Raw genomic sequence first — 23,813 nt, forward strand, 5'->3', positions numbered from 1 at the left:
TCTTTCTTTTCCTAAATTATAAATCTTACTAACAATGTAGACCACCAACCTCTTTACAATTTATAGCCTTTAAAAACTTACCTAGGGTCAATGAGAGATTAAGCAACTTGTCCAGAGTTAAACAGCTAATTGGTGTCAAAGGTGGGACTTGAACTCAGATCCTCCAGGCACAGAGACCAGCTCTCTATACATCAGAACTGGATGCCTCTGAAGGAGGAATAAAATGCAATACAAATACTGGAATAGGAGGAGGACAAAGAGGGTCTGGGTGAGGCTCCCAAGAACCAAGCCAAGTAAGCATTTTAAAAATACTTTTTTTTTAAGGCAATTGGGGTTAAGTGACTTGCCCAGGGTCACACAGCTAGTAAGTGTCAAGTGTTTGGTCTGAGGCTGGATTTGAACTCAGGTCCTTCTGACTTCAGAGCCGGTGCCCTACCTACTGCACCACCTAGCTGCCCCAAAAATACTTTTTTGAAACATGTAACTTGGCCCCAGCCCTCATCCTCATCCCCTGCCCTTTTTTTAAAACTGACTCCAGTCTGCTTTCCCATTGTTTATAGCAAGAGAAACCTTTTGAAAACCTCAAAAGATTTGCAGTTTTGCTTCAGGAACATAAGTTGTGAGACTGAATTCCCTTCCCACAGTGGTCCCAAGGGAGAAGAGTAAGCAAAGCAGATGGGCCAGTCTCTGGCATCCATTTAGTAAAAGAAAAGGAGCTAGCCTGGGAGAAGAAAAGTACTCTGTGATAGGAAGACCTGGCCCCAAGGAATCTATGTTCATAAAAGCTGAGGATGCTCTGAAAGGTTTCAAGTTCAGCATTTTCAACCAAGTCATTTTTGGCCTTACCTGCTCTTCTTGTAAAGGACTAGAGTGAAGTCTCAAGTTTTTACTAAGTATTGATGGATTCATTGGTACAGCTGGAAAGTAGACCTTGATTTGAAAAGACATTTTGTAATAAATCAAAAATTATGGTAATCAGAAAAGGTAAAAATGGGCCTGTTTTAGTTTTTCAGACATACAGTCTTTTAAATAAAGGGATTTTACTTGGACATTCACACAGCCTAACACCAATGCTATTCAAATGGAAGGCATGCTATTCATCCATGGTGTATTGAAAAGAACCTTGAGTATGCAGACTAAGGACCTGGGTTAAAATCCCTGTAACGCTATTTTCTCTTTGTGCAGTAGTAGACAGACTATTGGTCTTGGAATCAGAGCCCGGATTTGAATCCTGCCAATCTTTTTACTTCTATGGGCCTCAGTTTCCTCAGCTATAAAATAAAGGGGTTTAACTAGATGGCTTCTAAGGTCCCTTCCAACTCTAAATCTATTTTCTTATGATAGTTCAGCAGAATGTAACCTCTCTGAAGGCAATGAATGCATTACAGTACGGGACTTTAGGGCCTGTACTCTATCCATTGTATCACTTAGCTGCCCCCAGTTTCCTCATTTGTAAGAAGATGAAGTTGGATTAAATGATCTCCAGGGTCTCTTTCTAGCTTTACATCCTACAATCTCAGATGTGAAAATTAACTGTCTTTCTTACTTAAAAGCATCCCACTGCCTATAAAAGATCCTTGATTCAAAAGTCTCTTTATCATTTGCTGGGTGGATTTTTTGTCTTTATTTTTTGTTTGTTTGTTTTTTTTCTACTCAAGGGCTTTTCATCAAGCAAGATCTCTCAAAGATCACAACTCTGGAAAGGATCATTTAAAACTGCAACCTCTCTAAACACATGGCCTGTTTTTACTCACAAACATTTACACACCTTCATAAAACTGTTTGCTTTGGTGACATATAGTATGTAACGCTTAGTGACAACATAAACATGCTTTTCTGAAGAGAAATAATCTAGAGCTGCCACTTGCTTAGTTTCAAAGAAGTTATCGAATGTTCAGAATAGTTTTTATTTAAGTAGATGAAGAAACAACCCATACCCACCCAAAGCTCTTCCCATGTAGCACAGAGCCTCCTTTTAGCCCACATGCAAAAGTATGTTGGTACAGATAGATTCATGGACTGGTAAGGAAGCATTCAACAGCCAGTAATCACCATGAGGGCAGTGATGATAGGGCAGAAAGGCAGGAAAATCAGAGAGGATGGCACAAGACATTCTAGGCAACATGCTTGGCTAAGCTCTAGGGATATGTTATCATTAGCCCCAGAGTAGGAGAAAACCCACTCCTCACCTATGAGACTTTCCTATTTGCTTCAGTGAACTAATCTGGGAGAGAGGAATAAGAAGGCTGGTCTTTTCTTAATTCTATCTCTTTCCTTCAGGGAATGCAGGAAGTCTTCTTGGCAAGAGGGAAGAGGCAGATGATGACTATAACTGAGGATTGAGGCAACTGACCTGGCAATTTGGATCTGAACTATGGATCTATTAAAGCTCAATCTTTGGGAAGGCTAAGAAAGTACCCATACCCAGTGCTGCCAATGTCAGGAAGGGTTGAATTTCAGAGACAGAATGGCAGCAGCTGCTGCCAATAGCCTGGAGGTGTGCACCTACCTTTCTCCTACTCTGGGGCTAATGATAGCACTCAATTCACTAACATAGAGGTATGAAAGAATGTTCAGATTTGTTTGAAAAAAGTTCCTTCTATCTTCCATAAAATCACTGATAAGAAAACTACTTCTGCTAAGACAAATTAGATTTAAAAAAAGGCGCAGATACCTATAGAAACAATTTTTACAATAAAGTTTTTAAGGTTTTCAAAAGAATGGATTAGCAGCATCTGTTGAAATCATGCTTTGCACAGGACATTATTCATTGCAATGAATGTAACTCAATGCCAATATTTTATGTCAAACCACACATAACACAAGATAGAGGCAAATGATGTCACATTATTAATTAACATTTAAGAATTGTGAGCTTTAAAACAAATCCAAAGGAAAAATGATATTGCTGGCCTGGATTTTTTTCCTAAAATACCACTGGATTATGACTATCAGGATACTTTAAAGGACAATTTCTCTAAATAAATAAAGTCACATTTTTAAAAGCTTTATTTTTACTTTAGAAATGTAGTTCAATAAAAATGTATTGCACAGATCCCTCCTTCTAGCCTTCTCATCAATATATATATTTACTCCACTCTAGAGCCTTAATCGAACTTCATAAAGCAGAGCTTATTATTTTTTTCTAGCCAGAAGATGCAATCTTTTTGAAACGCACCAAGCAACATTATGATGAATGCTTAACTGGGGGCATTATGTTTTAAGTTATTTTTTCATCCATATTCTTGGTTTCACACATATTAGAAAATTTCAGTAAATGGATATACAGTAACTTTAGGGTTCCTGAAGCCATAGTCATCAGTAAGCCAGGGGTCATTATGCTTAAATAATATAACATGATAATTAATTTTGTAATGTTAATTGAAAAGCCAATTGAACCCTAGAACATAAAAATGGTAAAAATCACTTATCATATGGCTACTATGTACCAGGAACCATGATAGGTACCAAGGGTCCAAATAAAAAAGTGAGACAATTCTTCTCAAGAAACTTACATTCTAATAAGGGGAAACATATGGGAAAGGTGGCATTGGGCAGTCAACTGTCTCAACTTTTCCAGAAGCAATGGAGTAATACTGATTCATATTTACAGAACAGGGCTAGCTAACATTTCCAAAGTACCTCAATTGCAATTCATTTAATAAGAATTTGTTGAGCATCTATAGTAGAGGCAAAAACGACAGAGACAAAAACAAAGCTGTTCCTAATGTCAAGGAGACTTAAAATTGCTACCAGCACTTTGAGAGGCATAGTGGGCTTTCTTCCTAACAAATTTATGGAATAGTACAGGTAATATCATCTCAATTTTATGTGAATTTGCAAAGAATCTTTGCATTGGCATATTTGATTTCAAAAGCATGGAGAATTCCTGATCTGAAATTCATTGATGCAGATTGCAACCATTCTGTGATTTAGTAGGTCACAGGCTCATTTTTGTTGCTGTTCAATTGTTTTTCAGTCATGTTTGACTCTTTGTGACCCCATTTTGAGTTTTCTTGACAAAGATACTGGAGTGTTTTCCATTTCCTTCTCTAACTCATTTTATAGATGAAGGAACTGAGGCAAAGAAGGACCAGGTGACTTGTTCAGGGTCACACAGCTAGAGAGTGTATGAGGCCAGATTTGAACTCAGGGAGATGAGTCTTCCTGACTCTAGGCCAGGTGTTCTATCCATTGCACCCCTTTGCTGCCCCTCATTGGCTCATAGGACTGTAAATTTTGAGCTGGAAGGGCCCTTAGATAAGGATATCTGGTCCAAACTCTTCATTTTACATATGAAGAAAGGTAAATTCCTAGGGAACTGAGCCCCAAAGAAAGAAGTTAAGATTCTTGTTCAGGGTCACACATTCTACTTCTGCAGATTAGAAAGAAAGTGCTTTAAGCCATACTGAATTTCAGATGCAGGAAGTAAGTTGCTCCAGGTCACAAAGGGTGTTAGTGGTGGAACTGGATTTGAACTTCCACTAGTTATCCTTACTCTACATTCAACACTTTTTCCATGACCACACAGCCCAGTGGTTTCTCAAAGCTGGACTGCACTCAGATTCAGTTCACTCGATGAGGATGTGTATAAAATTCAAAGTCAGAGATTCCATACACATTTGGGCCAGTTGACTTTGCATGGGAAAAACGAAACAACCACCCACAACAAAAAGCAGATAAAAACATCAGAAACAAAACCTTCTGGATCATGTGAGTGTCTTCCCACTGAAACTACATTTATTTATTTGGCAAATATTTTATACAAAGGATATCAGATATCTTAGTTCAGTTTCGAGGTTTCAGAGCTGAAGACATTTGGGACATTCTCTCTCTCTCTGCGTGTGTGTGTGTGTGTGTGTGTATGTGTACATATATATATATGTGTGTGTGTGTGTGTATATATATATATGATGTTTCCCCAATAGAGTACAAGCCCTTTGAGGGTATTTCATTTTTGTCTTTATATCTGTATTCCCCTAGAATAGTGTCTGACATATTGTAGATGTTTAATAAATGACTGTTGATTGATTGTTGACCATTGATAGCAGCTCAACCCAGGGGGCCATCTCACAAATAAATTCTTTTTCCTGAAATGGGGCCTGGCCAAGAGACAAAGGAAGTAGGGTGGACAATTAATGCATACCAATCACCACTACTAAAAACCATCTGAAGTTCTTATCTCCAGTGACAGGGAGTCAGCAATGTCTTTATATATCATGGGAGAAGCTACAAGATGGCTCTGCAAGCCTATTTCTCCAGTCTCCTGATATTTCATCCAGGACACTGAATCATACTGAACCAACTTCACAGGGCCACTCTTGGATTAGTACTGAAAAGTTAGTTTTTGTCTGAAAGCATCACAAAAAAAAGGAGAGAAAGATAAAGATGCTCATGGAGACAAAAAAAAAAAAAGATATACAGCCATAAGACATTAAGGAATTTTGTACAACTGGAAGATGATTGTATTTTTTCTCTTTAGATAACCTGACAAAATATCGGGTATGCTTCAGATGTTATATGTTAACAAACTACCATGTCTTGATACTTTATCCGTAAAGACAAGAAGGGCTGTTAAAGCCCAACTCTACATGATTTATCATCCCACCTTCAAGAGCACAACATTTCATTCCTTTGAGCTGCCAGTTTTAATTCAAAATACACATTAGGGTATTTATATTTTATTATTTAGTCATTGTCATCAAGGCACTTTCCTCCCTATCAATTAATATTCATCACATTAAATCGAAGATAGGAAGAAATAATTCAGGCAGCCAAGGACAAGGTTTGCTTCCAGTTTCCATGACATATCAAAATGGTGTTTCAATTTATTTTAATCATTTCTGTTATTTCCACTACTATCTATTGTCCACTATATGGTGGCCAATGCTGTCATATTACATACTCAGTTAAGAGGATGGCTATAATGTATTTCAATCAAACAAGATTACTTGCTGTTCCCCATTCATAATACTTGATCTCCTATCTTGTTTCTTTGTCCAGTCAGTCCAATATGACTGAAATGGATTTCCTTCTTGCTTCCAATCTTTCAAAATCCCTACTTTCTTTCAAGGTTCAACTTAAATATCACTTCCTACATGAGACTTTTCCTAATGTCCACTCACCCATAGATCTGTGTCCCTTAAAATAATTTTGTATTTCTTTTGCATATATATGTTACATTAACTTATTTGTGTACTTGTAAGCTTCTTGAGGGGAGAGAATTTTTCTTCATGTCTTTGATCTCCAATTCCTAATACATAGTAGAAGCCTAATGTATGTTTTAGAATTGATAATCATTGTAAGTAGAATAATTGAGATTTAAAAAATAAGACCACAGAAAAATAATAGTACCTAGTCCTGTAAAGGTAATTACTTTTCTGTTTATTTGTATCTTTCGTTAAAGTACAATTCTCAATAATAGGAATGAAATGCAAAGCCAAGTAGGCCATTTATGAAGTCAATGGAAAGTTGTCAGTAAAATCTTTGACCTTGCCACAAAATTACAGTTGATACTTACCTTTTAATAAAAATACAAGCCTGTGTGTATTCCCCCAAGCCAACCTTACCCATGCTAAATTATTTATGTATCCATTCTAATGTGTATTTCACAACTGACAGGACAAGTCTCCTTAGAACCCTTCTACTGACCCGCCTGTCATGATGACGGGGTAAACAATGTCACCTTTTCAATGCACGATGAATTCCAAAGAAGTTGCAAAGTACACCATCCATCATGCTGGCACTAAGTAGGTTTTCGAAATAGATCTCAGATATCACAAATGCTGTTTAGACTGTTACCAGAAAGCTCAAATTGGAGAGCTCATACAAAATGGCCCTGTGATGAATGGACAGGATAGCCCTACAAAGGAAAAGAATGCCACTATTCTAGAAATAACCTTGTCAAAACAAAAAGGAGCTATGTGGTTCTTTTGGCAGCCAGACTACAATAACTTAAGAATTCTTTAATGGCTCTGCCTAGTAGCAAGTCAAGTAAATAAAATGTACTTCAGACAGAAAAAGAAGTCTACTAGACACAAAGGCAACGCAAACATCCCCAGATTGATTTGAATGAAGAATTACACTGATACTTCAATACTCCAAGAATTTGAGACCCCATAGATATAGATCTTAGACAGTCAAAAAGTATTTATTAAAAGCACCTATTATGTGCCATGCACTATGCTAAGTACTAATACCTTACACACCTAAATTGGTGGGTTTCATGTGGGGTTGTGGCAGGAAAAAAATGCATCACTTAGTGGCTAACCCTGAGGTTTTGAGTGTCTCTAAACTAGTCTTCAAAAGATGGTATAAAATAATAATAAAAATGTACATTTATATAATACTTTAAAGTTTGTGAGGTACTTTACAAATATTTTCTCATTTGATCTTCATAAATAATAGCACCTGGGAGGTAGGTGCTATTATTATATCCATTTTAATGGAATTTTGTGGAATTTAATTCAATTATAATGGAATAATGGAAACTGAGGCAGGAAAAGGTTAAATGACTTGGCCAGAGTCATGTAACTAATAAGTATCTGAGGCTGGTGTAACTAAAAAGTGTCTGAGGCTGGATTTGACTTCAGGTCTTCCTGACTTTCTAGGCTCAGTGCTCTATCCACTGTGACATGTAGCTGCCTCAAGCAAATAGAAAGACGGACTTGGAGCTTGGAAGGGCTGGCTTTGAATCTAGCCTCTGACATTTACTAGCTCTGCGAATACAGGCAAGTAGCTCTCAGTTTACTCGTGTATGAAAAAAGGAGAATAATGCCAGTGATACCTATTTCACAGAAGCAGCAAAGCACAGTGGATAAAGAATGAACCCCATAATCAAGAAGACCTGGGCCCAAGTACTGTATCTGCCATACACTGGCTGTGTCACCATAGGCAAGTCACGTAACCCCTCAGTTGTACAACAACCAAAAACGAGAGGCAAGTTCTGTGAACTGAATGAAAAACAAACCAAACCACGAGCTGGCCAGTCGGAACAAATGGCAATCTGCCATGATAAATACCCAGTTGATTCCCTGATTCTTTACTTTGAAAATCCTTGATTCAGTTCTATACCACAGAATACAAATTCTGCCTGTTCTGATTTAACACCGATCTAAGCGCAGTTGTCTTAAGTATTTTGTCCCCAGTGTTCCAGTTTCTGCCAGAAGTTCTTAATATTCATATTGAGAATCATTAAGAATATTAAGAATTAAGTATTCATATTAAGAATAGCCTTACCTCTAGGCTGATTGGATACACAAACACCTATAGCAACACAAAGCTGAGTGCATACAGCTACTTAACAATTATTTACAAAATAATGGATTGGGTGTCTAAATTTGACCTCAGTATAACATATACAACCATGCTGGTTGTAGGTGGGTGTGTGTGTGTGTGTGTGTGTGTGTGTGTGTGTGTTGTGTAGATACAATGGTGATTGTATATAAAGCAATTTGAAAGAAAATAGATAATGTAGGATAGGAAGATAGTCAACTATTTCTAAGACACAACAGCTAATGCAAAAATAAACTCCCAGTCCTATCTGATAATTTCTATAATTTCTGAGGAAGAAGGTATTTGGAGTTTAAGGGAAGGAGAGATATGATAATGAAGTAGGTATTGTCCAATAAAGCCAGCCCATTCCCGGTGAAGAGCAGAAATATACCTAGGGTGGAAATAACGGGGATTGGCACCAGGTTATGAAGGGGCAGCTGACACTACAGGGAAGGGCTGGGGTATTTCTTTCTCTCAGTTCAGTTCCCTTGAATCATAATGTTTCACAAACTCTGAGCCACAGTCTCCATAACTGTAGATCTCATCTACCATGTTCCCGCAACCCCTGCTATACCCACCTTTCCCTCTATCCCATTCCTGATCTTGGTGATTGAAGGTATGTCTGCTCAATACAAAGGTTAATAGACATGCTCTCTGGAAGACAAGTCATTCCCTCCCACAGAATGAGTGGACTCAACTGGAGCAGACTTTAGGCTCTATTGGAAATGTAGAGGAAGCCAGTGGCTCACAGAAAGAACACTCATACATGCTAGCTGAGGTGGGAACCCGAGACATACCGTCCTCTAGGATGAGCTACCCTCTAGTCAAGCCCACCTCAATAGACAATTAGTGATGTCCCAGGGTCTCTGACTATAGTAATAATCCTCTCCCTGTGAGTTCTCTCTCCTAATGAGACCTTTTGTCCCAAGACCTAAGGTCTCTCCTGGAGGTACTCATTCACCTCATGCTCGGGTGAATTTACCCCAAATGTTGTAATGGCTTGTTATGATTCAGTAAGTCAGGAAGGACAGAATGCTAACCTCAGAATTAAAAAGACCTGGATTCAAAACCTGCCTCTGAAACTTACTGGCAGCATGACCTTAGGCAACTCTTAAACTCTATGGACCTCAGTTTCCTCATCTGTAAAATGAAAGGGATAGACTAGACAAAGAATAAGGTCTTTTCAGTCCTAAATCTACAATCCTAGAATCCCTCTGATTTTGTTGAACTGAACCATTTTGTTCAAGGAAATAATTCATGGAACTGTGCTACCTTTTGCCCCACTATGAGGAAGGAGGAGGAGAGAAGGCTTTTTGTTAATGAATATCAAGCTGGGGAAAAAAAAGATCTGGTATTCTAACAAGAAATACTTATCTCCTATATCCATTCACAGTTTCGCTACTAAGCAATTAATTTGTGAAAGCCAGCTGGAAACCAGCATGGATTAATAGAAGTTAAGAGAAAGAGGGAGATGACAGTCCTGAGGAATCCAGATCCTTCCCATCTACTTTATCAAGTGTTACACATTTTTATATAGGTTTTATCTAGTTTGGTTAAAAACACATAAATACTTATGTTTCTTTGTATTAAGAATTCAAAGCACATTAAATGTTTAAAAGGAAATGTTACCAGGTAACATTTGTTATCTGCACCAGCCAAAGGACAAGAATGCTAAGGAGATGAAGTGACATTACTCTCCCTTTCCTAGCTGAACAGTGAGAGCACCTGAAGGTGAAGTGCTATAATCGGTAGAGATTTGGGAGGATAAAGAAAATGAAAGGTGACTGCTTAGATGTCCTAGAGTACCAATCTGTCAGGGAGGAAAGAATGACTAATTTTTCTACAACCACAAAAAAACAGATATTGTATACAAGAAAGGGAGGGAGAGGGGGGAGCTTTGAGAAAGAGAAGAGAACAGGAATGTGTAGAATCGTGCTCTTAGCCTTCTGCATACACATTCAATATTTTATTAACTTTTCATTAGTTTTAAGACTCCTGCCAGGATTCCTTTGGCTGAAAACAAGTATCAATCTGTGGAGCAGGAGAGAAAAAAAGTTGAGTTGGTAGGAACAGTGAACATAGAATTTCTAAATAACTTTTTGATATTATCACAGAACAAAGTTTATTCTGCAAAATATTCTAGAATTGGGTTATATGATCCCAAAGATCCCAGAAATCATAATCAGAAAAAAACTTTTATATTATTAAAATTAACCACCAACTGATGGCTTCAAAGGTGTGGAAATCAAGCATTACTTTTTTTCCCCCTATTGTAAGACCCCCATCTGAAATCTTAAGGTTAGAGAAAACACAATGGATTTCTCTTGATATTATTTACCCATTTAAATTGATAATCATTTCCTAGTTATCTCCATGCCATATCCCCACCTCTCAAACCATCATCTCCACTTCCTCCCCAATGGAAAATTGGACTCTATCCCTGGAACTGCTCTTGGACCAGTTTTTTGGCCTCATCTTTCAAAATCCAGGTGTCCATAGTATTTTCAGGCTGTCTGTACACCATGATAGCTCTACTCAGGCCATCGCCCCTTTCTCCTACAGTTTTCTTGTATTTGTTGTCTTCTCCCATTAGAATGTAAGCTCCCGGAGAACAGAGATTGTCTTGTTTAGTTGTGTTCATATCCCTAGAGTTTAGTATAGTTATGCTATGACTATCACCTTTTTCTTTCTGTCTATCTATTTATCTATCTATCATCATTACCATAGATTTAGAGCTATATGAACGCTTAGAAATCATCTAGGATCTCCCCATTCTTTTTTAATATTGAAAAAAACCAAAGCCTAGAGAAGTAGATTTTGACTTTCTGTAGATTATGACTTTCTTAAGGTCACTTAGGTACTAAGTGGTGGAGCTAGGATCTTGCTAAAGACCTCTGCCTTCAAATCTAACATTCTTTTCACTTTTCTAAGCTGTCTCCATATATATCAAGTGGAAGTGAAGATGGAAACCAAATAATTAAAAATATGCAGAGGTGGAGATGTAACCTGGTCAAGAGCAGTGGTGTCAAATTCAAATAGAAACTATACATAAGGATCCCTGCAAGTAAATGTTGATTTAGAAAACCACATATTAACATTATCTATGTTCTACTGTATTTTTATTTATTTTGAAAAATAATATTTCCCAATTACATTTAATCTGGTTCAAGTCACAGTTGGTAATGTGGCAGGCAATGTGCATGATGCCTCTGCTCTAGACAGAGTCAGGAGATATGAGTTCGATTCCTGACTCTATTATTACAAACTAAAGGTATAAATGTGGGAAACTCACTTAATAACTCTTTTTAACAAGTCCTGAACTAGTAGCAACATACCTGTTCTCCTCTACTTTATTCTCAAAGGGTTACATTATGGAAGAAAGAATGAGATCATAGATTTTCAGACTTGGCATGAACTTCAAAGATCATCTATTTCAACTCTGAAAGAGGCGGAGTTTGCCAAATGTTTCTTAAGATGTGGTAACCAGAAAGGAACACAATATTCCACTGTGGTGTGACCCAAGCAGAGTACAGCAGGCCTATTACTTGCCTTAGTCTGGATGCTATTTCTGTTGAGGCAGCTTAGTGTTTTTTTTTTCTAGTTTTTTTTTTTGGTTGTTTCGTTTTGTGTAGTTAATCACAATGTTATGTCAATCTCTAGCCTAGGACTTTTCCACATGAAGTACTATCAAGCCGAAATGTCCTCATCCCTTATCAGTTTCAATCTGAGATGCAATGTATTTTTTATCCCTGTTAAATTCCATTTTCTTGAGTCTTGATTCTAACACCTACCAGATCAAATAGCCTTTCTAGTTTTTATTAGAAGCAAATGTTACTACTGTGTCTCCTTTGTGGGAAAAAAAAAATCAAACAGACATGGCAATAACAGAGCCCAGTGACCTTCTACTAAAGACCCCTTTCTGACTCACATCCAACTAGAAAATCAACACTCTTTCATTAAGGTTGTTCAAAAAGCTCCAAAGTACCTGCTTTATTACCCAACCTCCATATTTCCTTTTTGGGTGCAAGGATATCAAAAGAGATAAGTACTATGAGAAGAAAAAGCTGAAACATCATCACCTAGTATTGTCCTAATTGGCAATGAACACTCATTTCTTCAATCGTGGATTATTTACAGTTTCTGAATTAACCATTGATCATGGCACCATGATGGAATATGCAGTCCATGGTCAAGGTTTTTTCTATCCTGAATTTGACCTGTCTTGATTACACATTCAGGCAATGCTGTTTAGTGCTCCAAGTGCTAAACTCAATTTACGAAGACATGGATTCAAATCCTGAAACTTACTATCTGGGTGACACTGAGTATCTTTAAGTCTCAGTTTCTTTATCTGGAAAATGGGGGTGGTAATATATAGATTAACTCTCTTATAAGATGGTTATGACCATCATATGAAAAAATATATAATACATTTTGCAAACCTTAAGGTTACAGAAATGTCTGACATTATTGTCATACAAAGAAAGTGTCAGAAGTCAGTAAGTTACCTATGATGGCTTAGAATACCTGAAATCTAAAGTTGTCTTTTTGCCTTAATGATCTGATCACAAGATAATTGTCAAAAGGATAGTTCCTTACCATATAGAGCTGGAAAGTCCCTCAGAAACCATCCAGTACAATTCATACACAAGTATGCTGAACACTCTACAAAATATCTTATTTTCTACCTCATTTTTTCTTTGAAGACATAATCTTGGGGGAGCACCTTCCAATTTTATATCTTCCTTATTTTTATCAATCCATGAATTTTTCCCAATGTATGCTCTTTGAGGGAAGTGATTGTAAAATCTTGACCTTTCTCTACACAGCACCTAGCCTAGTACCTAGAATATAGTGGGTCCTTAATGAATACTTATTGATGGACTGATTCAAGAATTGTGGAAAGAAGTATGAAAAGTGTTTTTCTCCCACCATCAGAACCAGTTTAAACTAGAAGGAGTTAATCATGCCACGCAATAGTATTAAATGCTCATGATGTGTCTTCACTTTCAAAACATGTCAACAAGAAGGTTGATTGGAGAGCCCAGCATTGCAAGTATTTCTCCTCCCTCCAGACTCTGAGCCTGTAACAGGCATTTCCACCACTTACATCTTGCCAGAGAGTTCAATTTAGATGAAAGCTGGTGTTTTCTAATTCCATTTCACTGTAAATGACAGAGACAAATGGTCACAATACCTCGAGAGTTCCTCTGGCAGAGTAGGCAGCATATGAGTACAGCAGTCCTTGGCTGGGATCCTTTCTGGGCTCTTGGTCACATGGCTGGCCATTAGGATAAAAGCATTGGCTGCTGTCCTTCAGAGTCACCGTGTTTGGAGAAGACCCCGGCAAGCTAAGCAGGACAGAGTAATTGAAAAGCTGTACTTCTTCTAGACCATGAGAAGTCCACTGAACCTTGAGCTTCTCTGCAAATTCTGTGTCATCTTCGCTTTTAGACAATTGTATCAAATGCCTAAGAAAGACAGAAAGAGAGAGAGAGAGAGAGAGAGAGAGAGAGAGAAGCAATTAGTTTTCTTCATCTAAAAAAATTTTGATAGTAGTTTTGACTCTTTAAGTTTTATCAAAATTGTCCATCAGGTTACAACTTAGCAGACTAATACTTAGAGTTTTGGTTGTTTTTTAAAGTGATCAGAACACTATCATATGAAACTGCATGGTAAATAACTTTTTGATCATAAAAATATGTAAGAAAATATGCAAAAAGACAATATGTGTTCATATCTAGGCTTTGCTACTGAATATGTGAGCTGTGCACTTAATCTTTGGACCTCAGTTTCCTCATTTGTTAAATGAGGGTTGGACTAGACTTCTCAGGTCTGTCTTCCAGTCTATGGTACTATGACCCTAATAGCTGATGTTCATATAATGCTTCAAGTTTTACAATGTGCTTAGTATTGTACATTTAGAACTGGAAGGGGCCTTGTAGATCCTCTGGTCTATCACTTTCACCTTTGCACATGAGGAAAATGAAACTAGAAGAGTTAAGTGACTCACTCAATGCCACAAAGAGAGTTAAATGGTGGGACCAGGATCGAACCCGGGGCCCCTGGTATTTCTTTTTACCATTTTCCATTCATCATCCCATTTGATAAAACCAAACACTACCCACTGTAGGAGCATGAACATGGTCACCTTTAATATACAAGAACAAATAATGGCACCATGATTGATTCTATTCAATGACTCTAAACTAGGATGGTTATTTCATGTATCTTCTCTAACTGTTGCATCTGTCTATGTTATTTTTCCTGGGTTGATATCTGCAATGGTTGACTATTTAGATTTTAAAACCCTACTGAATTCATGAAATGTTTTCTAAATTATCTCTAAAACATTACTAGACATGCATGCTTATTAAATATCATCTTATCATAATACAGGGCCTGAGCTCAAATAAAATGGTGCAGGATGGCATTCTGCCAGGGGTTTTTATGGTGAAAAGTCATTCTCTTAATTTGTTATTGCTATTGGCATCAAAGCACTTACCCTCCACCATCCTGCTCTTCCCCACTGTGAAGCCCAGTTGTGTGTGTTAAAGCACACTACTTATTCAAACAACTAATAACAGTACTTGCATTGGGGAAAAGGAAGGACCAGGTTGTTTACTGTAGATGAAGCAAGTGATCTATAAAGCCATAAGCATTTATTAGTTGCCTATGATATCTATGATCTATTATATATAATACATAATATATATAATATAAGCTGGAGCTATTGAGAGAGTAGATTCATGGCATTTAGGTTACACAGATATTGGTGTATTCTGTAGGATTCCCTCAAGAACCATGGCCAGGTACTGTCACAGTTTTGATGTCTATAGAACTTAGTCTTTGTCATCCCATTCAACCAGAAAACTATGTCCTAGATATCTCTGTTTGTACCATCATGGCCACTCCATCTCAGAAGAAAAACTGAAAGGGAATTTGCTTTTGAAATTTAATATTTCATATTCTGTACAAAATTATCCTACCTATAGTCTTTTCTATCCATTTTTCTTACTTAATAGATTTAAAAACCATACCATGAGCACCCACTGCATGTGAGTCACTATGTACTCTAGAGAAACAGGTAAATGGCATCATAGAGTGTAAGACCTAGAATTAGGAAGCCCTGAATCCAAATCTTATCTTTGACACTAACTTGCTGTGTGATGCTGGGCAAGTAACTTATCATCCATCAGCCTCAATTCCTTAATCTATAGAGGAGATAGAGATTTTATTTAGGGAGCTTTCAGTGAGGAATTTCTTTTACTGTATAGGTTAGCACCTTCTTTGTAAGACTACTAGTGACTTATCCAAGGACACAGCCAGCATATGTCTGAGGTAGCACTTGAACCTAGGTCTTCTTGGTTCTGAGACAAGTACTTTATCCCCAACGTTATCATTTCTCTACATCTCATCTGTAAAGTGAGGATAATAACAGCAAGTACCTTAAATGTTTGTTGTGAGGAACAAATGCTATAATCTATGAAAAACACTTTGCAGATCTTAAAGCCCTATATAAAGGCTAGATACTGGCCAAGGAGAGTCTGGTCTGGGAGTGTGCCTGCTGGCATGTAGGTGGAGGGAAGGGTTTGGGGAGGGGAGAACTTGTTTCTGGAAGTACATGATGCCAGAGAATGAAGCAGCCTGGATCTCTACTTCACAGCAGGTGCAGGTAGACTGGGACTGTTACCTGTCTGCTTACTCAGTGATAAAGAAAATCCTTTTGATTAGCTGCTGAGACAGAACAGAGTGGGCATGAAAAAGGGCCCTAAATAGCTGGATCAATCTTTGTCTTCTCATGCATAATCAAGGTAAGAACATGGGTCTCTGGATGGAAAGAGAGGGAGAGAGGGGGAGAAGGGGAGAGAAGGGGAGACAGGGGGAGACAGGGAGAGGGAGAGAGAGAGAGAGAGAGAGAGAGACAGACAGACAGACAGACAGAGAAACAGAGAGAGAGAGCATGCATGAGGGTACTAGCAACAGGTTTCTGCTCACCCAGACTGGACTGACATGAGTACATGACAAAACTTTTTATCTATCCTTGGATTTGGTTTTGTTTCTGATGTGAATGTTGCAGGTAGAATGGACCAGAGGACAAACTTTTGAGCTTTGAAAATTCAAACAAGCCACCAGAGTTCCAGGACCTATAATACATTCCTGAGTTAGCTAGAGCCAAGCCCAATGTGGTCAATACACCAGAGTGGTCTTGAATCTATAGCACCAAAAGAACTCCACTGACCCCCAAAGGTATCCCTAGGATCCAGAAGGGGAGATTAATTCAGGCAAAATCTGGGAATCCAGTCTGCTAGTTTTGGGGGGGAGGGGGTTGGAAGAATGAACCCAGAGTGCATAGTCACTACACACGCTAAAAGATACATTTCTATGCATATATGTGTATATGTATATGTACGAAGAGTTATGATAGAAAGCGGCAAGCAACAAGATCAAAGAAGAAATTTGATCAAGTTCGTAAGATCCTAGACTGAGCTCTGAAAGAGATTTCAGAAACCATCTAGTCCAGCCTTCTCATCTTATGGATAAGGAAATTAATTCTCAGGGAAATGAAGCAACCTGTCCAAGGTCAGGTAGGCAGTAAGCATCAGAGACAGGATTTGGACTCAGTTCTTCAAACTCCAGAGGCAGAGTTCACGCCACTGTACCGTGCCATCGTACCATGCCACTGTAACATATTGTTCCCTATTGACAACCGAGGAGGGAGAAATCAATTTGAGCTAAAGTGGAAGCACTGGATCAGAGACACTTGAAATCAGAAGGGACCTCAGTGGCTGGTAGGTCAACTGATAGCCTGAATGAGAACTCCCCCCGACGATATTCTCAACAGTCGTTATCCAGTCTTTGTTCAAAGACATCTTTTTAAGAATCACAAACCTCTCTTGACACAGCATGATCAATTTTTGGATGAGTCCTATGGTTAGGAGGTTTTGCGTCATATCTAACTGCAATCAACACCAGCCCCAATTTTTACTAAGACCTGTCCTTTAGCACCAAGCAGAAAAAAGCCACATGTCTTTCCTATGAATCCATGAAGACATGACATCAGTTCTCCCCTGAGTCTTCCCTTTTCTAGGCAAAACTTTCACAGTTCTTTCACTTAATTCTTCACGGTGATGATTTGTTCATTATTCTCTTGGTCTTCCCCTCAATATTCTTCAGTTTATCCATATTATTCTTAAAATGGGCTTGTTTTCCCTCACATCTCTACCTCTCCCTTTCCCTCTCTCTGAAAGGGATCCTGTAGTGCAGAGAGGGGCTAGTTTTCTTCTGATATATTCTAAAGTCTGTGCTACCAAGACATGTCAATAGGTTAAAAACAAGGCCGATGTTAGAGAATTAGCTGCATTTTAATCTCTGCCCTCAATTTATCAAACACACAGAAATCTTCAAGTCCAGAAAGAATGTGTCACCTAAAATCACAAGCTATTTGACAGAAATTTTTACTCTGCCTTCATATTTAAAATAAGGGTTTCAATGGGCCAGTAGTTTGGCAGACAGCATAATGAACTGTCGTGCCTGATACCTGACTTGGGAAGTGACTTTGGAATCAGTGTTCCATTGGCCAATACAGACTGGAAGCAGGATGGTTTTGGCTTTGGTAGGGAAAATGCTGTTTATATCACTGTTCAACACCTGCTACTGGATGAGCCACAGAGCATCACTGATGTCAGGGTTGGAGGAAGCGATGCATGGAGTCTTCCTAGCACTGGGGTGAGAGCCAAGTGTGTACTATAAGTGACTGATGGAGGAAGACAGTGGAGGAAACAGACTACACCTACAAGGACATTTTTGCTATATGCCCACTGGAGAATATATGTGTGTGTATTTGTATGGGAATGCATATATTTATAAATGCATATAGATATGTCAAAAGAAGGAAGGAGGAAGTACCCAGGAGAGGTATCTGCTTTATCAAATCATACTTCATTACATAGATATTTGCATAAAACATTAGATGACCATCTGCTAATCCAGTCCATTTTATATGTTGTATTGAAATCAGTCTGTTCAGATGGCTGGTTGCTGGAAGTCAGAACAGTATGGAATCAAACAAAGAGGAAAAGGTAAAATGCTAAAGAGAGAAAGGAAGACCAATTTTGACAAGGAAAGCATATTGGTTATTGTGACATTTGAATATGCTGTCATTTAGACACTTCACCCCTGTTGTCTGCACAGAGGAGCAAAACACGGTGATTAAAAAAACTGTTATATGGACATCAGCATTTTTTCTGAAATTCCTTCTAACCATCCAAAGCTGAGCCTGCTGGTCCAACTAGACATCCCTCAGTTCTTAAGATTTTTCAAGGACTTTCCAAAATGATTCAGATCTGGCACCGACAATGAAGGAAGAATAAGGGAGGGCAGATACAAACAATCTAATTTCAAACAGGAGGAAGGCAAAGGAGGGAGAGGGAGGGAAAGAGCAACTACCTGTGTACAAAAATTATTCTGACACCTTGGAAAGTCAGAAGCCTTTCTTTGGGAGATATCCAAGGCCTGAGCTTTTGTGTACAAATTAACTATTATAAACAATAAACAGAAAAGGTTTAATTAATATAGATTCTTAAACTTATTTGATCTCTGCTTTTGGATAGAGTTATTTATATGTTATGTACAATTATTATATAGCATTTCTATATAATTATATTACATTTATTATATATTATTTATATATTTATAATTCAGAAATTAAAGTAGGGCTGATCACTGAAACACTAACAGGGAAATTATGCTTGAAAGCTTACGAAGAACTTCGTATACATTATTTTACTTGATCCCCACAATAAGTCTATGATATAGGTACTGCATTCTTCATTGTGTTTATTTTTACAAAAGAGGAAACTGAGGCTGTGTTAGGTTAAGTGACTTATCCATGGTCATATAGTTCACATTGAAGATGAAATTAGAACTCTCATCCTTCCAGTACTCAGTGCCTCTTCATTAAAATTAATTCCAGGATTAGATATAACCATGGATATTAAACTGACTTTAGTGATTAGGGGAATTCAGAAGCATTTATTTTTTTTCTTCTTTGATGAATACCAAAAACATTTCATAACTCAACTATGTCTCTCTCTCCCTCCAAAATAACTGGCTGGACAAATTTTCTGATTGGTTGACAGCAGGGCAGGAAGTTATATGGTCTGAGATCATATTATAGGACAATCAAAATGAATAGAGGATTAAAAAGGAAGATCTTTGGAAAAGCCATGTTAAGGTCACAGTTTTCTTTGTCTTCACTCAGAGGAAAAGCTATTTAGGAGACAACTATGTAACCACCTTCAGGGGTAGCTCATGGAAATGTTTGTCCATCTGAGGGAGGGAAAAAAGGAAAAGCTTTTATTTTATAAGATGAGAAATTCTCAATTGTAATGCAGAATTCTCATATTTTTAACAATGAGATAAAATAACTGACAGATTATAAACTCTTTGAAGGCAGAACTAGATTTTGTTTGTCTTCACAAACTCAGAGCCCAGCTTTCAGTCTACAAGTATGCATTTGGCCTCTACTCTATGCCAAGCACTGGGCTAATGCTTGGGAAATGGAAGAAAAGAAAAAGGAAAAAATAGATAGTCTTTGCTCACAAAGAGCAAGTCTAATGAACACACAGCCTTGGAAACAGCAAGCATTATAACCTAAGTAATAACCATTAATAAATGGTTATGGAAGGATCATCAGACATCTTCCTCTGGTTACAGACGAGTAGATATCACAGCAACCACTAGTTGATTGCAGGATTTGAAGTCTTTATTTCTCACCTTTTGTTTCTAGGAGAAAGATCAATCCGTTGATAACCCAAGTACAAAAACAGAAAACTATTTCTGAGAATCACCCTACCCTAGACTATGTGAAACAGAAAATACTAGCACAGAAACCCAATGGCAAGACTTCACTTTTTCTCCACTTGTACAGTTTCATCTCCTGTTAACAATAAAGAAAATCTGTGTGAGCACAGTGGGAGCATTGACTGTTAAAAAAAAAAAAGTATCATTAGGCATCACTAGGATGAAACAGTTACGCACATATTCTTGAGGGAAGAAATGCAATTTAGCAAAATAAAGACTATATCATGGCTGGGGAAGCTATTAAGTTTTCAGAGAGAAAGAGAGGGACTCTTGCATGAGAATACTAAATATATTGTTAGCAGCAGCGGAGCACTGAGTCCTTTTTTTTTCCCAGAAAGAATAATTGTCAAAGGTCACTCTTCAGATTTAATCTTCTTAATTTATCTAAAATAAGTCTTCAAGCAGGCTACAAAAATGGACAAGTTAATCCAATCAGTAGAACATTACAAGTCTTCAATTTCATCTGCTCTGCCCTCTAATGCAATGACATAAACTTGAAATAGTGCTGAAACATACGAAGTCTTTTGATTAACATGGTCCCTACTTGATGATCCAGTGTTCCCACAGGTGCTGAATACATTAGTAGACTAAATAATTGGAAGAAACATATCCCATTTCAATAAGGTTATGATAAAATGGACTCATTTCCACTGAATTCCAGGATAAGCAAACTTACTGAAAAGGAAAAAAAAAATCATTCCTTCACTCTCTTCCTACCCCACTCCATGCACAAGGCTAGTAATGTGAACCAAAAGAATATGCATAGGATCCTAGCGCTAGGAAAGGCTTAATTAGAAGCAAGGATGGGTCTAAAACTTTAAGCTCTCAACTGAGAGAAATGATTATTTCTCTCCTGTATCAATAACTAATTATTAAATCAGGACCAACGTGTTTCCCCTTTACTACTTCCTCATCCAGAAATCAACCACCATGGAAAATCTTTCCCAAAGACTTACCCAGCCAGGATGGCTAAGATCTGATCAAAGACAGTAAAAGAAATCCTAAGTTTAGGCAAAATGGTGGCTTCCTACTCATCGTGTTTACTCAGACAAGTCTGGGAAAATGTGGATTCTCCCTTTTGTCAGAGAAGTGATATGGGAATTGATAAATCTCTTTGACAAGATTTGAGTACTCAGTAACATGTACCTCAAGAAGCTCATTGTAATATAGTCCACCTCTCATTATAATATTCATTCTCTCATTAATTGTTAGCCAATCAGAGTTGATTGCCACCCTCAGGAACATCTGCTCTTCCAACGGTATATAAACTGTGAGTCCACTGCATGAGGGATCTTTGGTACTTGAGAATGCCACTAACCTCTTTTATTAATAACATGCTGGCCTAATTAATAAAACTATTAAATTACCCAGAAACTATATCTCTCAGACTTTTTAAACATCACACAACCTAGTGATCTCTCCATTACAGTAATCAGTCTCTGAAATCAGCCTCACTGATTTGCTCCTTTACAATTGGTCTATGGATACTTTTTACTCAATGACCAGGACATAGTGTTCTTAAAAAAAAGCTTGTGTTAAAAGAGGCCAAAATGTATACTGGATAGAGGGCTAGCCTTGGAGTCAGGATGATGTGTATTCAAGTCTACGTGTCTCATATAAATACTGGATGTGTAACCCTGGGCAACTGACCTATCCTCTCAGTGTCCCAGAAAACTCTCTGAGATCTTAAATTGCACAGCGTGTATTGACCTGCATTAGCAGAAGGAATTTCCTTAGTGGGAATTCCCCATATTGATGAAATCACAAGTCTGGTGATTTTTAATCAAGAGGATTTTGTCTAGTTGAACCAGCAGGCTCAGCTCTGGATGATTAGAAATCATTGCATAAAAAGATGCTGGTGCCCATGTAAAGGATTTTCAGTCTATTTCGATAAATACTTAACTCTGTCAAGGTATGCATTTACCTTAATTTTACTGTAGAATATTAAAACAAATTATAGATGTCATTTTCATTTATATAAGCAAGGAACTTTTAAAACTTGAGGGAAGTAACACCGCAGTTGCTGTTGCCTTTATATTTTGTTTTTGTGACATTGACTAATCATGGAAGTATCATAGGAATGATATTTCCATTGTTCTCAGAAGCAGGTAGGTTTTAAGCATGTCTCTACTGGAGTTGGGGTGACATACAATCACTAACCAAGACCACCTGCCTTCGTGGTCAGAAAAAAAAAAAAAACCAGTACCCAGGAGAGGTATCTGCTTTATCAAATCATACTTCATTACATAGCTATTTGCATAAAACATTAGGTGACCATCTGCTAATCCAGTCCATTTTATATATTGTATTGAAATCAGTCTGTTCAAATGATTGGTTACTGGAAGTCAGAATAGTATGGAATCAAACAAAGAAGAAAAGGTAAAATGCTAAAGAGAGAAAGGAAGACCAGTTTTGACAAGGAAAGCATATTGCTTATTGTCACATTTGAATAGGCTGTCATTTAGACACCACCTTTGTTGTATTCACAGAGGAACAAAGCAGGGAGATTGGAAAAAAAAAAAACCATTTACATGGACGTAAGCATCTTTTTATGAAATGATTTCTAATCATGCAGAGCTGAGCCTGCTGGTCCAAGTAGACACCTCTCAATTCTTAGACTGCCAATAAACAAAAGGGCCTTCCAACTGATCTGGCACCAACAATGAAGGAAAAATAAGCGACAGCAGAAACAAAAACAACAACAACATATCTAATTCCAAACAGAATTTGATTCTGATGTCATCTGAGCACTATGAGGAATCTGATCCAGGATGGTACAATTTTTTTTTAAGTACTAAAGGCAGAGTTACTGGTCTTGAATTTGAATACCAGTTACTTACAACTTATGGGACCTTAGACTTAACCTCTAGAGATCTCAGTCAGTCAATAAACATATATTAAGCACTTATTATGTACCAGGCATTGTGCTAAGCACTGAGGATATAAATAAAGGGGAAAAAAAAGTTCCTGAGCTCAAGAAGCTTACAATCTAGTTGAGAGGATTACATTTCTTCATCTGCAAAATCGGGGGAATGTTTTAAAATGATCAGGATCTTTGATTCTGTGATATAGTTCAATGATATGTTTCCCTCTGCCTGCCTTCCTCCTCGTCCTCTTCTCTCTTCTCTTGTGTCTTCTTCTCTCTTTGTTCCTCTTATAGCCCAGACCATGATCAAGTACCATTCTCCATGATCTTGGAAGTAAGGACTGAGCAAACTGAGTGGCCACTGGAAGTAACGGCTAGGTAAATCCAATAGCCCAGGAAGGGTTTAGGTGACTTGAGATTTTATTGGTGTAGGGAGCTTCCAATGAAGAAACACCCTACCAATGAAGATCAGCACCTGACCTGCAACTTAGAGAGGACAACAATGGAAATAGTTGAAGTTTTAGAGAAAAGGAATGGCTGTAAAGCAATCAATAAAGTACTTCTGAGGCAACATTAAAATCACCTTCTCTTGAAAATGCCTTGAACTGCACATGGTCAGACTGTGAGATGGGACAATCCCAAGTACAGGGCTTCACATCTTTAAGCAAATCTGAATGGACTCGAAACACATAGATGTGACCCACACAGAGCTGTGTTCATGATACGTATCTGACGCATGTATCTAATGCTCATGTCTATCTTCTCAGATAGACAGTGCTAATCAATCAAACATTTATTAAATATCCCT

General features: G+C 37.8%; 1 protein-coding gene across 3 annotated transcripts in view; it reads right to left on the reverse strand.

Annotated features, from left to right (window-relative positions):
• NAALADL2 (N-acetylated alpha-linked acidic dipeptidase like 2) overlaps positions 1-23,813 on the reverse strand; it is a 1,445,704-nt gene that overhangs the window by 573,987 nt on the left and 847,904 nt on the right. For all 3 annotated transcript variants that reach the window (XM_027875745.1, XM_027875744.1, XM_027875746.1), the window contains one exon: positions 13,472-13,745. In XM_027875745.1, coding sequence (XP_027731546.1) covers positions 13,472-13,745 — 274 coding nt within the window. The remainder of the gene's footprint in view (positions 1-13,471; positions 13,746-23,813) is intronic.

Source organism: Vombatus ursinus, unplaced genomic scaffold (assembly GCF_900497805.2).
Source record: "Vombatus ursinus unplaced genomic scaffold, bare-nosed wombat genome assembly UNPS02014810.1, whole genome shotgun sequence".
Classification (NCBI taxonomy): Eukaryota; Metazoa; Chordata; class Mammalia; order Diprotodontia; family Vombatidae; genus Vombatus; species Vombatus ursinus.